The sequence below is a fragment of the Pelobates fuscus genome, chromosome 8, assembly GCF_036172605.1.
Source record: "Pelobates fuscus isolate aPelFus1 chromosome 8, aPelFus1.pri, whole genome shotgun sequence".
Lineage (NCBI taxonomy): Eukaryota > Metazoa > Chordata > Amphibia > Anura > Pelobatidae > Pelobates > Pelobates fuscus.
This window is the reverse complement of record NC_086324.1, coordinates 33,715,425-33,730,297: the sequence shown is the minus strand read 5'-3', so window position 1 is coordinate 33,730,297 and position 14,873 is coordinate 33,715,425. Positions and strand designations below refer to the sequence as shown.

Below are 14,873 nucleotides of genomic sequence, written 5' to 3'. Positions count from 1 at the left end.
CTCACCTCATATACTAAGGCTGAGATAGCTGAGCGGGCTCCCTTGTGCCTCGGCACCCCTCCCGCACACAGTCTCAGATCACCCAACTCACAGGCCAAAAGTAACCTCCCTAGCGAAGACTCCCTTCCCTCTCCCATACCGGTCACTAAAAGGTGCCCAATTACTGCCTCTCCTCCCTAGTTCACAAGCACCGCGCCTCGGTGGGGGACGCGGCGGACAGTCCTGACTACGACGCTCACGGGACTAACAGGATCTTGCTCGACTCGAAGCATGGCCACGCTTAAAATTACCTCCCTTAACGTCAACGGCCTCAACACACCAACCAAACGACGACTATTAATGAGGGAACTAAAAAGACAAAAGACAGACATAGCCTTCGTGCAAGAGATTCATATGTTGCGCTCAGCCCGGATTCAACTAACCGACCACCTGTAAACCAGGGCATACTCCTCCAGAGCTCTGGTGAAAAAAAACGGAGTAGAAATTCTCATTCATAAAAACTGCCCTTTTATCACTCATACGACACAATCTGACAACATGGGCAGGTACGTAATCCTTACTGGGGCCATATACGCCACCACCTACCACTTGATCAACATCTATGCACCTAACCAACCAGACCCAGCCTTTTGGGACAACTTACACGATATCGTGCAGAAACTACCGCACGGTATAATAGTACTGGGGGGCGACTTGAACGCCACCCCCAGCCCACCAGTCGATCGTAGCACACCGGCGGGAGGTCAGAGGACCCCGAGGGTGGGGGGACAGGATAAACTACTATTCCAATTCATGCAAAACACACAACTGCTTGACCCCTGGAGACTGCGGCATCCGGGACAGAGAGACTACACTTTTTTCTCGGCGGCACACTCCACTTACTCCCGCATAGATTTATTTTTGGTCAATCAGAACGGGATCCCGTGGATACATTCCGCGCGGATCAACCTCATTACGTGGTCAGACCACGCAGATATAGAGCTCTTATTACGAATCCCAGGCCCTAGGCCACCTTGGAAATGGAGGTTGAACAGCACACTCCTTAAAGACCCAGATGTAGCGCTGCTTATTCAGGAAGAAATTGCTTCCTACTTTAACGAAAATGACACGCCGGATCTAACACAAACCACTATATGGGCCGCTCATAAGGCGGTCATCCGGGGCTCCCTCATTAAATTGGCAACTCGGCGGAAAAAACAGAAGGCAGAAACCCTCTTCGAGCTCCAGAAGGCGCTGAGGAGGGCCGAAGCCAGGCACAAACAAACCCCCACGACGCAAGGACTCCAGGACCTCCGGGCACTTCGTCACAAAATAAGGGCCTTAGCGGTGGAGGAACTGCTTAGGGATTTAGTCCGTAAAAAACGTCTTTATTATGAACGCTCTAATAAAATGGACACCCTCCTGGCCAGGGCACTCAACCCCAAACAGCAGTTCAAAACCATAACGGCGATCCGAAACAAGACAGGGCAGATCACGCATAACCCCTCAGAAATCAACCAGGTATTTACGGAGCTCCTAGCAAACATTTATAACCATTCCCCGGACTTAAACAGTAACAATGCGTCATACGCGCTCACGGTTACAAATTACTTAAACAAAACAAAGATGCCATATCTCACGCCTGAAAACATACTGACACTGAATGCTTGAGGAGGATGAGGTGGATAAGGCCATCACAGCACTTAAACGTAATAAGGCCCCGGGACCGGATGGGTACGACGGTTCCTACTATAAGATCCTCAGAGACACCCTAATCCCACGACTAGTTAAGGTGTATGCGGAATGGATGGACGGAGGACATCCCAACCCAGAAACGCTAACAGCAGACATCACCCTCATTCCGAAACCTGGTAAAGATCCGTCGGATGCTGGGAACTATAGGCCCATTTCGCTTATAAATTTCGACGTCAAGTTGTTCGCCAAAATCCTAGCGACACGTCTAAACCCCCTGCTGGGAAGACTGGTCCACCCGGACCAGGTCGGCTTTGTACCATCTCGACAATTATACGAGAACACTAGGAGAGGAGCAGATGTCATATGGTGGGCGGTAAGGACCCGGAAGCCTTCTCTGATCCTTTCCCTGGACGCGGAGAAGGCGTTTGATAGGGTCCTGTGGCACTACCTCTTCTCGCTTTTGGAGCACCTTTGTATGCCGGAAAAGTTCATAAGGGGCATAAAAGCCCTGTACACCGCACCTAGGGCGCAGACAGCCGTCCCAGGAGCGGCTGCGACCCCATTCACGCCCGCCAACGGCACCAGGCAGGGCTGCCCCCTCTCCCCCTTATTGTTCGTCCTAGTGCTTGAACCACTTCTGCAGCAGATAAGGGAAGACGGGAACATCCCAGGCATACGGGCAGGGGGGGAGGAGTACAAAGTTTCTGCGTACGCTGACGACATAATGGTCACACTCACCAACCCCCAGAGATCCCTACCACACCTTCTCTCCCTCCTTGACGAATACGGTCAGGTATCAGGCTATAAAATGAATTTAGAAAAATCGGTGGCAATGCCACTGGAACTGAACACAGCAGAGATCACAGCCATACAAGCCAACCGCCCCCTCCACTTCTCGAGAACAGAAGTCAAATATTTAGGGATCAAACTAACCGCAGACCCAGGGAAACTGTACGACGTGAACTACACGCCCACAGTGCAGAAACTATGCAGGGATATAGACAAGTGGCAGGAGAAGCCAATCTCATGGATAGGGCGGTTACATGCCATAAAAATGACGCTGCTCCCACGCCTATTGTTCTTGTTCCAAGCCCTGCCGGTTGAAGTTAGTAAGCAAGACCTCACCACACTACAAAGACACATAGATAACTTCATATGGGCACAAAAACGACACAGAATAGCCAGACAAGTGTTGTATCGACCAAAGTTAAGAGGAGGACTCGGACTTCCAAATTTACATCTTTACTACTTGGCGGCTCAATTAGCCCAAATAGTAGCGTGGCACACACCAGAAGGCTCCCATAGGTGGGTCGACCTGGAAACGAAGCTAATGGGCACAGACCTGCCACAATACTGGATATGGGTCCCCAAACCAGACAGACCCGCCCTACGAACCACCTGCCCGGCCATCCTAAATTCTGTACGAATTTGGGACAGGACAGCTACCAAGTACGTACTTAAGCACACCCCCTCGCCACTGACACCATATTTGAGAAACAAGGCGTTTGAGCCCGGGCTGAGCGCAAAAGACTTTAAGGGCTTGGAGAGCACGGGGATGCAGAGATACAGACAAATGTACGAGGGCGACGCCTTCAGAACGTTTGACAGTCTTAAACTTCTGACGAACCTGACCACAAAATACGTATTCCGCCACATGCAACTACGAGACTTCGTTAGATCTCCAGAGGTTAAAAAAGCAGCACGCACCCCAATGACATTTTACGAACAGCTGTGTAACGCCGAAAGCGTACAAAAAGGCCTAATAACTGCTATTTACTCACAACTCAGCGCCCCTGCCAAAGACGCTAAGGACCCACGATACATTAGCCAATGGGAGACGGACCTGGGGGGGACTTCGGAGGGAGAGGAATGGGTTGACATCTGGGAAGCGAAAGACAAAACCTCAATTTGCGTACTGCACCAAGAACAATCATATAAAATGCTCATGAGATGGTATACCACACCAGTGCAGCTACATAAAATGGGGAAAACCACGACCGATACATGCTGGAAGGGATGTGGGGGTAAGGGCACCTTCGTACATATGTGGTGGGAATGCCCTGAAATGCACAAATACTGGACGCGCATAAAGACGCTGTTGACAGACGTCCTTATGAAACCTGTTGCTTTGGAACCCTGGTCGATCTTATTATCCAAACCCATAGACGGACTTCCCAGGAAAGAACAACGACTCTTTGACAAAATTACACTAGCGGCCAGAAGGGCCATAGCCCAAGCATGGCTAAAACCTGACCTACCCACAGACGCAGACGCAGACGCAGACGTAATCGTAAAAATTAAAGACACATATCTGATGGACAAACTCACAGCCCAAATTAGGAACACAGAAAAATCTTTTCACAAAATATGGCAACCCTGGGAAGACTACCTTGACGAATAGGGCCCTTACAGTACGACGCTGACAGACAGAGGCTGCCGAATCGGCCTCACTCTGCCGCGCCCCCCCCCCACGACCGGAGCTTCCTCCCCCCCCCCACCCCCAGCTTCTTAGTCAGGCCCACCCTCCGCTCTCCCCCCTCCACAGTTTTTTATTTTTCATCATTTCCAATTTATGGTAGCACAAACAACAAACAATTGGACGAATCGCAACAGATTCTTATGCTTTTCTTGAATATAGCTTTGTACTAAATTGCCCTTTCTTTCTATACACGGACCAAATGCGCCCAAGATGGTTATTGACATCACAGAAAGGCAAAACACCAAGGCCGTATGGGCTGACATACACCTAGCTTGCATTGTAGGCCACACGTAACTCCTTGGAGGTCGGTCTCGGTGTGAGCCGCAATGTTGTAGAGGGCCGCACTCAGCACCGACGCAACTCACAGATGTCAAAGCCTATACGGTTGCACGCAACACAGACCATATTTTACCATTGTGACTCAATCAACCGAAAAGCAATTTATCTGCCGCACTGTTTATCTACATCGCATTGTCTTAATTCAATGTTTTTCATTGTATTGTACTGTTCTATTTTTATACTATTGTTTTCCCTGTTCCCCTGACTAAAGGGCCGAAACGCCCCCCCCCCTTTTTTTTACTTAAATACGACACGGAGCGGCACAAATTAACACCGCATATGCTAAAACATCATCTGTCTACTGATGCATAACTTGTAAAAAAAATTGTATTCGGCCCCTGCGTGAGCCACTGTATATTGATATGCCGCACTCCGTACCGAACCAAAAATAAAGAAATTAAAAAAAAGTTCAGGGTACGTGGCCTCTGAACACTGGGCATTATTCTAAGGCCAAAGGGAATCACAGCACCACGACCACGACGGCCCCTGCGGGGTGGCCTGCCTCTGTCTGTCATTTTTTTTTCAATTAGTGGTACTATGCGTGTAAGCTACTGTGACAACAGATATGAGTGGCACTGTGCACTGGCAGAAGTTGGCAGAGTAGACGCTGTAGGCCTGACACACACGCTTGCAGACAACTAACTGTTATTCAATCTATTACAGTCAAAATTGTATTTCTTTTTTAAATGTACACTACTGTTACACCAGATATGAGTTGCACTGGTGTGACACTGTGCCCTGGCAGGCCCTGAAACGCACACGTGTGAAGGAAACTGACTGCTATTATTTAACAGTCAAATTTCTAGTTTTTTTTTTTAATGTACACTACTGTTACACCAGATATGAGTTGCACTGGTGTGACACTGTGCCCTGGCAGGCCCTGAAACGCACGCGTGTGAAGGAAACTGACTGCTATTATATTACAGTCAAAAAAGTTTTTTTTGTTTTTTTTTAAATGCAAGCTATTGTGACACCAGATATGAGTGGTGGCACTGGGCAAGTGGGCACAGTATACGCTGTGATTGGCTGGAATGTGTCTGCTGACTGTGAGGTACAGGGTAAAAGTTTACTCAATGATGACGAATAGGGGGCGGACCGAACATCGCATATGTTCGCCCGCCGTGGCGAACGCGAACAAGCTATGTTCGCCGGGAACTATTAGCCGGCGAAATATTCGGGACATCTCTAGTCACAGATTATATATATAATATGTCCTCTTCATTGCAGAGTTTAATTATCAGTTTTGCTAAGTCTTTAACCCCTTAAGGACACATGACATGTGTGACATGTCATGATTCCCTTTTATTCCAGAAGTTTGGTCCTTAAGGGGTTAATGGGGATAGAACTTGAATGTCCAACTCTATATAAATATCAATATCCATACATGCATACATGTTTTAGCTTATTGTAATTTGATCTTTAATATTGCCATTGTATTGTGATCTATACCAAGCCCTATCATGTTTTAGTCTTACTGAGTTTATAATATGAAACCAACATGCATTCCTAAATTACTTCACATAGAACTAGCAACGTCCCAAGGGGTCCAGACAACATTATTTATTTATAAAATATTTTACCAGGAAAGATACATTGAGATTTCTCTCGTTTTCAAGTATGTCCTGGGTCCACAAATCATTGCATTGTTACAGTTAGTGTACAATAAAATACAAATACAATATTAATATACAATATATACAAAATGTAACATAGAACAGGTAGGAAATATATAATCAACAATGACAGGTACATTCTGTTTTCAAGTATGTAGAGAGGGATCTCTTAAAGGACTTTAAGCTTAGGGAAGATTTTAATTTGTGCGGGAGGACGTTCCACAAATGCGGTGCTCTGTAGGAGAAGGAGCATCGGGCTGCTTTCTTTTTATATTGAGGTAGACTGAGTAAAGTAGGACATCATCTGCAAACAGTTGTGAAGTTATTCACTAAAGTGAGTATTGTTGGGAATACAAAGTGAATTTAGTAGGACATCATCTGCAAACAGTTGTGAAGTTATTCACTAAAGTGAGTATTGTTGGGAATACAAAGTGAATTTCTAATTTAAGTTCAAAATAGCTGAACTGTAAGAAATATTCAAGTTGCCTATGCTTCAAAATCAGTTACTTTGGCCTTAATTTGAAATTCCTGAAAATTCCCATGTTAGTATCGAACCCGGTGTGTGGCCTACAGTAATCCCACATATATCACTGGAAAATCTGTTTACCTCCAGATCTGAATATATAACAGGAGGACAGAGGACATCCCTGCCATTAGTTATGTGAGATTTACCAAAACAAAACCTCCTGAATAGACAAGAGATGTATCTAATGGTACAGTGTGAAGGACCACAGGCAAGAAAACCCATCACACAGCTAAGTTGATCTCTTTTTATCCTTCCAAATTCAGGGACTCACTCAGGGAATAACAATTTTTAACCTACCTACCTGCTTCCTACAGTTTTAGACGCATATCATTCACCTAACCTAAACCAAGGATAGGCAACCTTCGGCATTCCAGATGTTGTGCGCTACATCACCCATATTGCTCTTACATCCATAGTGCTGGCAAAGCATCATGGGAAGTGTAGTCCAAAACATCTGGAGTGCCGAATGTTGCCTATGCCTGACCTAAACCATTGTTTATTTACCCACCTGTGATGGAACATTTTTTGGAGGTTCAATGCGAATCGAAGGGTCCCACTCTCCAGGTGGCAGTACTGTAACCTGATCAAGGAACTCATCTATTCCAGAGACCAAGTCATTCCGATCTTTAGCTTTGTAAGCAACATCATGGAATACCTGAGAGTGGACAAATGTTTATCTATTATTATCTCATCCCAAGTATGTTGCCATGCTAAAGTTCCCAGTTATTAAATCAGCAATAGCAAGAAACATTGTTGTGGAAATCGTTTTCTTTAATCAATAGAAACAGTAGAGTCGTTTTACATATGTAAAATTAACGAAGATTGGATGCAATTAATAGCAGACTTAAGGGTGTCAATATTTCATCCTCAACTGTATTATCTGGTCACGGACCATGATGTGGACTCTAGCTGTGTTTTGATTTTAGACACCAGGAATCAGAATACAGGTTCTAGCTCATTTTCATTCTCTCTCCCTGCAACTCTTATGAACAGCTTTCTGTATAACACTAGGCTTTAGAAACGTACCACCATTTTTTCATATTCATGTAATTTTATCTCAGTGAAGCATTTTATGTAAAACGGATTTTTATTGAGGCACGACTAACCCTTTAATGGCCATAACTAAAGCCACCTAGTCAAAAAATACAGAATCAAGGGACTGATTGTTCTTCAGCTTCAAATCCATTCAACAGCAACCAGAACTCATTCCTTTCAGCAAGGATTTAAAGGCTAGAAGTGATTTTTATAGATCCACAGTTTCATGGTTAATCTTATAAGAAATAACATATTTGCTAAATCTCCTGGCACATATCTTGTTGAATGTTACTTCAACTCATTTGTCATTTAATATTAACGAGATTTGTTTTCTAACCTTTTTACGGCTGAAGGCTTCTGTTTTGTGATATTTTACACACAGAGCAAGCGAGCCCAGCGGAGTTTTATATTATAGGACAATATCCGCAACACACAAGATTACTACTTTGAAGATAGCATACCGGTACCTTTTTATGATTTATGATCTTTACGGGGGCGAATGCATTTAAATGCATTTACCTCTTGAGAGATACAGATGGCTTATATTTATCTGCAAGAGATTGATGCAGTTTATTAGCAAACTGACCTACTTTCTGGCAAACACCATTTTCTAAAATGTACACACGAACGCTCATGACAGTGTTCCAGCGTCGCACAGCAAAGCACTGGTTTATGCAATAAGAACATTAAGACGATTTAGCAGAGTGTATTTTGTGATTAATGCATGCGCAATGTTGTGTCAACATGAACTAAGGTCTGTGTATATAAACCCAATTCTCTTGGACTCGGGTTAATAATCAAGCTGTTTCTCCTTTCTTTAAATAATAAAAGATTGTGGTGTTATAGCACAGGTTTGCTAGGCAAGAATGGCATATTATTGAATAAATGTCATTTTTTGTCATTCATTTATTTATAGCACAGAGTGAGCTAACAAATGGATACACTCCATCTGCAGTATATTCCAGATGTTGTGGAGCACAAATTCAAAGTAAAAATAAAAGAGAGTTTCTAAATGCGAATGAAGCAGATTTAAAAGTTTGACTTGGAAATGTTAGCTATATTTACTTGCAGTGTTGAACTTTTCAGTACCATTATATTAGACACCGTTAGGATGCTGTGGGGTGCAATTTCCATAATTTTCGGACCAGAAAAATCTGATGTCCACATCATTCGTAAACTTAAATTAGGATTTATGGTAATGGTAAACATTTAGATTAAAGGTTAAGCTTACGTTTATGGGTTGAAAAAAACTGCCATATACTATGAAAGTAACAGTTCCTCAATGCTTCCCCATACCTCCCAAGTGTCCCTTTTTAGGAGAGACAGTCCCTATTTTGGACCCAAATGCATCTATCCCAATGTCACTCTTTTCTAAGATCTCCACATTGTTGGTGTGTCTGGATGTATTGTTATTAGTAAGTCACCTAAAATTTCTCAGAACAGCCCCATCCCTGACCACACCACACTCACAGCCCTAGAATTAAAAAAAAGTGTCCCCATTTGTCAATTTGAAATGTTGTGAGATACGTTTCACCCCAGTAAAGGCTATTGATGCCTTTACAAGACAACTGTTCACTGTTTTTATTATATTTTCTGGAACATAATGATTTTTTTAATGATGCATTTATTTATATGTATGTATTTTTATGAGAAATTTTCATTTTTTTTTTTAATCTGGCTGAGCAGCCACGATGGATCAGATTCCACTCTTATCAGGTTCACTCAGAGTACGTAGAGTTAGGTTGAGCAGCAGTTGCTCGAATAACTGTTGAATCTGACCCAACATGGCTGCTCAGCTAGATAAAAAAATAATCATAATAATCTCAAGGAAAGTAATATACATCATTAAAAAAAAAATTTTAAAACGTAAAATAATAATATAAAGCATGCAATCATGTCTGCATCCACTGGTACTGACTACCTATTACTGTTTCGCATATTGGATGTAAATAATGATAAGCCACATATTCCAATAAATTAAAGCAATAAATTCTGCAAAAATAGCTTAGAGAATGCACACTTAATTGTGATCTTTTGAGCTAGTTGCCCTTAGAGTTTCACGAGTATTTACGAGTATTTATTTAAAACTACTTACATCATGCTCACAGACATGCTTTAATGCTTAAATATGCTTTTATATATATAATAAATATATTTTTTTTTCATTACAGGTGTATTGAGAGTTGGCCATTGCTAACTTGTCTTTTTGTCTTTACACCTAGATAAGGCAGATGTAATGTTTAGTGATAGTGAAAAGTGGTAATTTTAACGGTCTGTCACGGAGGTAAGGTGTTACTTAGTATCAGTGGCTCCGATTGATCTGTTTGGGTGACATTACAACTTTCGTCAGGCGCTAATTGACAACTGCTAAACATTAAGCGTTCTAGTAATTTCTAACAATAGCGACCATTGTAACGATTACTGGCTTTCCGATAAATGATTGCGACAAGAAAGGAAACAAGCCCCTTGTTGGCAGTTGGCATAGGGAAACTATTGCGTGTCAGACTATTTGAGACATATTCTTAGGCTTTGTCTTTCCTTAATTCTTATACAGAAACGTAACATCATCCAATCCTATGTTATATTTAGCAATGCTGTACTTAAAAAGGGGTCAAGTCCCCTGTACCCCTGTACTTAAAAAAATGATGATTTTGACTGCCATAAATAATAAGCATTCATTGGATATAACCAAACTTTTTTGTCGTTTCCAATGTATCCATCATTTAAAGAAACACTGAATTGCTTTAGGGGATAACAGAGTGTCCCCTCTTTCACATTTCATAAAAGTGCCAATTTCGAGAGAATTCTTAGAAGGATGCGCATTTGCTCCCTCCCAAAAACAAATTAGAAAGCCGGGAGGATGCTGTTCCTGATTGCATTGTGCTTCCGCAGAAACCACTCATATAGAAGTACTGGATTAAATGCTTCTTAATGAAAAGCCTTGAAGGCAATTCACAGTGATTGCCACACATGCATATTGCCTCGCAGTGCTTCTCTGTGTGATGTCTTGTACTGTACTCAAGGATATCATCCACCAGGAGGCAGAGCAGTGCTGAGGCGAGGGACTGTCTTTCCTCTTTCCTCTGGATTAGTAAGTTAACTCTTTATTTGAGAGTAATATGTGCAAAGGGGACCCCGGATATTTACTACCACTCCAGCATCATTAATAAATCTGGAGTGTTCCTTTAATTATTGGTTAATTATTGGTTTATAAAAGTGTGCGAATTGCCAGTAATCCCTGCAAAGTTAACTCAGTAAGGGGGCAGCTACTGGTTGACCCAGTAGATACACTAACACCGCAGCAATATATAACAGTGATGTTAACAATACGAAACATTTTCACATATTTTTAAAAACAAACAAACAAACATCGTTTATACTTTGAATAAAGGAAAGTACCTCATCTGTCATTAGAGTCGCAATTGATCTCCCAATCTCATGATATTGCTGCCCCTTTCCAAGCGGCCCCAAAAGAACAAACAGAAACCTGCAATGAAATGACAGTGAACTTAAACATATTCTTTCTTATGCATATTTAAAAACAGAGGTACTATATAATGCTTCTCTGTAATTCTGTCCAACAGACAATCTAGATATTTTTGTGTAACTGAGAAGTGTAAAACATAATGGGAACTATTACAAAGAATGGTCTGCTGTACATCTTCTGATCATAACAATCATATCGGTTTAGTAAAATGTTAATTAATAAAGGAGATAAATAAATCCGGTATTTTGGGGAGTATTTAAAGCACATTTCGTGTAAAGTCGCAATTTAGAAAAGCTTGTTATTATAGGACATCACAATTTTTGTAAGATAACAAAATAAATCCAAATGTCCAGCACAAATTTACATCAAAAGGTCTTCTTTTATTCAGTAAGATTAATTCTTAGTCATATCACTGGATTCTAGAAGAGCTGGGGTCCGTACATCATTCCTGGCGGATCCAAACAGTTCAATCAAATATAGTTGGCAATTAAATATTTTCTTAGGTCTACCTGTTGTGATATGTGTAGGTTTAACAGCTTATAGGGTGCCTGAAATATCTTTAATTACAGTCCAGAGGATTTAGTCAATATCAATTTAAAGGAACACTATAGCATCAGGAATACAAATGTGTATGTTTATGGTGACCGCCCCCATTGTAAGGATTACAAAATACGTTGACTAACCTTCTCTCCCAGGTCGCATGGTGCGTACCACCTCTTTGGCTGAAATCGTTATTCTTGATTATCTCAGCCAATCCAATGTGAAAATAGTGTGCATGCCCATCAAAACTATGCGATGAACCAATCAGATGGCCTCTGTATGACCATCTGATTGAAATAGGCGAGTTTTACTTGGCTATTTTGTCAGGATGTTCTTTAGTGTCTGTCAGTGTGACAGCTACTAGAGGCATTTTAAAATGAGGGGGAGGGTTAAGTGGTCTGGGTGTCTATGGTGTCCCTTTAAGTTAAATTATATAGTTCAATTATTGCTCATGTGCAACAGGCTGATGAAACAAAAAACAAACAAAAAAATTTTTTATGGCTGCAACCAGCAAACCTATTTTTGAATCCTTGGTTTAGGTATTGTGAACACATAATTTATTGTTACTGTGCCATCACATATATCAATAAACCATTTGTTTTTATTAATTATCAATTGTTTTTAAATAGATCCTACAGCTCATATTAGCAAAAAGAATGGTGCAAAAAAAAAACTAAAACAAAACCCCAAATACATCCCAATCCTTTTGATTTATTTATAGTTTACTGCTGGTTTACATCAAATGGGTTTGTTTACTAGACACTGGATTTTGTCCAGATGGCCCAGATGGAAACAAATCCAGTGAAAATAACTCAATTTCGAACAAATCTGCAGCAATCTCTGCATGTGGGGTCTGGATTAAAGCTTTTGCTGTAAACTAGCAGTCAACATACAGATTCTATACACCCATTTGATGTAAACCAGCAGTCAACATACAGATTCTATACAAAGTATCGGATAAGGACGATTCACAACGCATTGGTTTGAATTAAATTTGTGTCCAAATGCCTTCAGCAGGATATAAGGCATGAAGCGCTTTAATCCAGTGCACCCCCCTGCTTGTTGCAGCTGTGCCTTATATTTTATCAATAAAGGCAGGGCTCGAGTCCTCCCGGAACGCGTGGGAACGGCGTTCCTGCACTTTTTCCACAGCAGGAACGCCATTCCCATTTGTGGTCCTGCAGGACTTGTTTGCCCACGAGGTTAACAAGGCATTACTCTCAGCCTCCACACAGTTATTTATATGCATACGAGCGAATAATTTTTTTAGGGGGAGTAGGTGGATCTTGGGTGAGTTCCCACACTTTTTTCCCCAGGACTTGACCCCTGAATAAAGGTATTGAATAAATGGTATTGATCATTTATAACTATTCAAGTAGATTGAGGCATATTTCTTCACAATTAATACAGCTGCTATACTATAGAAATCCCCTCTTTAACCTTGCACTGCCGTGACCCCATGAAGGATAGATTTTCCAAGTAAGTGGGAAGTAATTCAATCTCATAATATCAGGAATTAGGTGGCTTGACTGAAACCTGACAAAAAGTGTGAATATTGTGCTTACGCAACGTATGATCAAATATTGCAAGTAAATTTCCATTATTTTTGCCTATGCCAGGAGTGTTTGAAACTTTACATTTTTTTGTGGCCCTAGAAGGCAGTTGATTTTATATGTAGTATTCAGCAAACTTAAACTTCAAGGAATCCAGGTTTAAAATGGAAAAATGTGATTCTTTGTTGAACTAGTTTGCATATGCCCACCCAGAACTCTTTGCAGTTCATTGCAAATCACTGCACATTTTGTGATTTCTGTGGGAAAAGCAAGTCTTATTGCTTGCCTGGTGTGTGTAGATGTGTGTTTAATAATATATATATAAAATACTGTTTGGGGTTTTTTTTTATTTCATTTTTTTTCTTATTTTTTTTTTCTGTAAATGACAGATTTCAATTATAAAATCACTTGATTAAAAATGAGCAAAGGTACCTGGATGGAATGGGAACTTCTGTAAGACCTGATAAAAGGACTGCAGGAGACAACCTTACAAACGCAACAACTGCACGATCTAAAAATTCAAGTTCACCAACGAGGATGTTTGAAGCTTCAGCTCCTGGTGGAATTTTTTTCATAAAATGTAGGTCAAACTAGGAAAGAAAAAGAAAAGAAAGGAAGAAAATTATGATATTTTTTTTAATGAAGTAGAAAATATCAGTTTTCTGTCTGATGCACATTTTTTCATCACGGGAAAATTCATTCCTGTTCTATGTTCAATCTGTGAACCACTGGTTCTGTTGCTTTGATAGTCTAATCAATGCTCCCATCTAATTGTGAGCTGGTTTTAAAACTCTACCTAAGCCTAATACTGTTGCCTAAAAATTTGGTGAACTTATATTGTCTTCTTTGTTTAAGAATGAATCCAGTATGCAGAGATGCCGTTTCCAAATCTTGCTTGCAGACAATCTAATGCCTCGTTTCCACTGAGCGGACCGGTTCGGTTCAGTTCGGTACGGTTCGCTATTTTGGGTGTTTCCATTATGAAAGTGGTCCATACAAGCGAACCGTACCAATCCATTCAGGGTCCTGCTTCAGATGTAGGGCCATAGAAAATTGAACGGTTCAGTTAGGGCGGAACTCCTATACAAGCCATTGATTGGTGGACAGGAAGAGCATTTTTTCTAAACCCCGCATGGCCCTGAAAGTCTGACTTGCAGTGGAAACGCTCACCAGAATGGGCTGGTCCATTCCAAACCTTCCAAACTGTACCAACCCGAACCGTTCTGCTCAGTGGAAACGAGGCATATGTCTCATCCAAGTTTCATCCATGCTTATAGTTCACACACTTTCAAGTTAACCCCAATGTATTTTCATTAAAATGCTGGCATACTCTGCCTCTTTTGTGCATGGCCTCAAGCCATGCCGCACAAACAAAACCTTTCAATTTAATTGTTTGCATCTTTTAAGGTATCAGGTGTACTGTTTCCACCTCGATCCAGGAAATCTGGACCTGCTGTTATGTTCAATGATTCATCTCACTAATATGTATCTGCAGTTATTTTATTGCCAAAGATGATATTATGTTGTTTTGTGTCTCTGCAATGGCCTAACAAACAGTAATGTACAGTGTCGTTTTTCATTGTATATTTAACCTAGTCGCTACCAGTGATTTGCACTCTACTAATTA

The 14,873-nt window shown here is 41.4% G+C and overlaps 1 protein-coding gene across 5 annotated transcripts in view; it reads right to left on the bottom strand.

Annotated features, from left to right (window-relative positions):
• SLC4A10 (solute carrier family 4 member 10) overlaps window positions 1-14,873 on the bottom strand; it is a 170,092-nt gene that overhangs the window by 29,718 nt on the left and 125,501 nt on the right. For all 5 annotated transcript variants that reach the window (XM_063429670.1, XM_063429671.1, XM_063429669.1 and 2 more), the window contains exons 8-10: window positions 13,679-13,836; window positions 11,066-11,153; window positions 7,140-7,286 (exon numbers count right to left, since the gene is read on the bottom strand). In XM_063429670.1, the coding sequence (XP_063285740.1) occupies window positions 7,140-7,286; window positions 11,066-11,153; window positions 13,679-13,836 (393 nt within the window). The remainder of the gene's footprint in view (window positions 1-7,139; window positions 7,287-11,065; window positions 11,154-13,678; window positions 13,837-14,873) is intronic.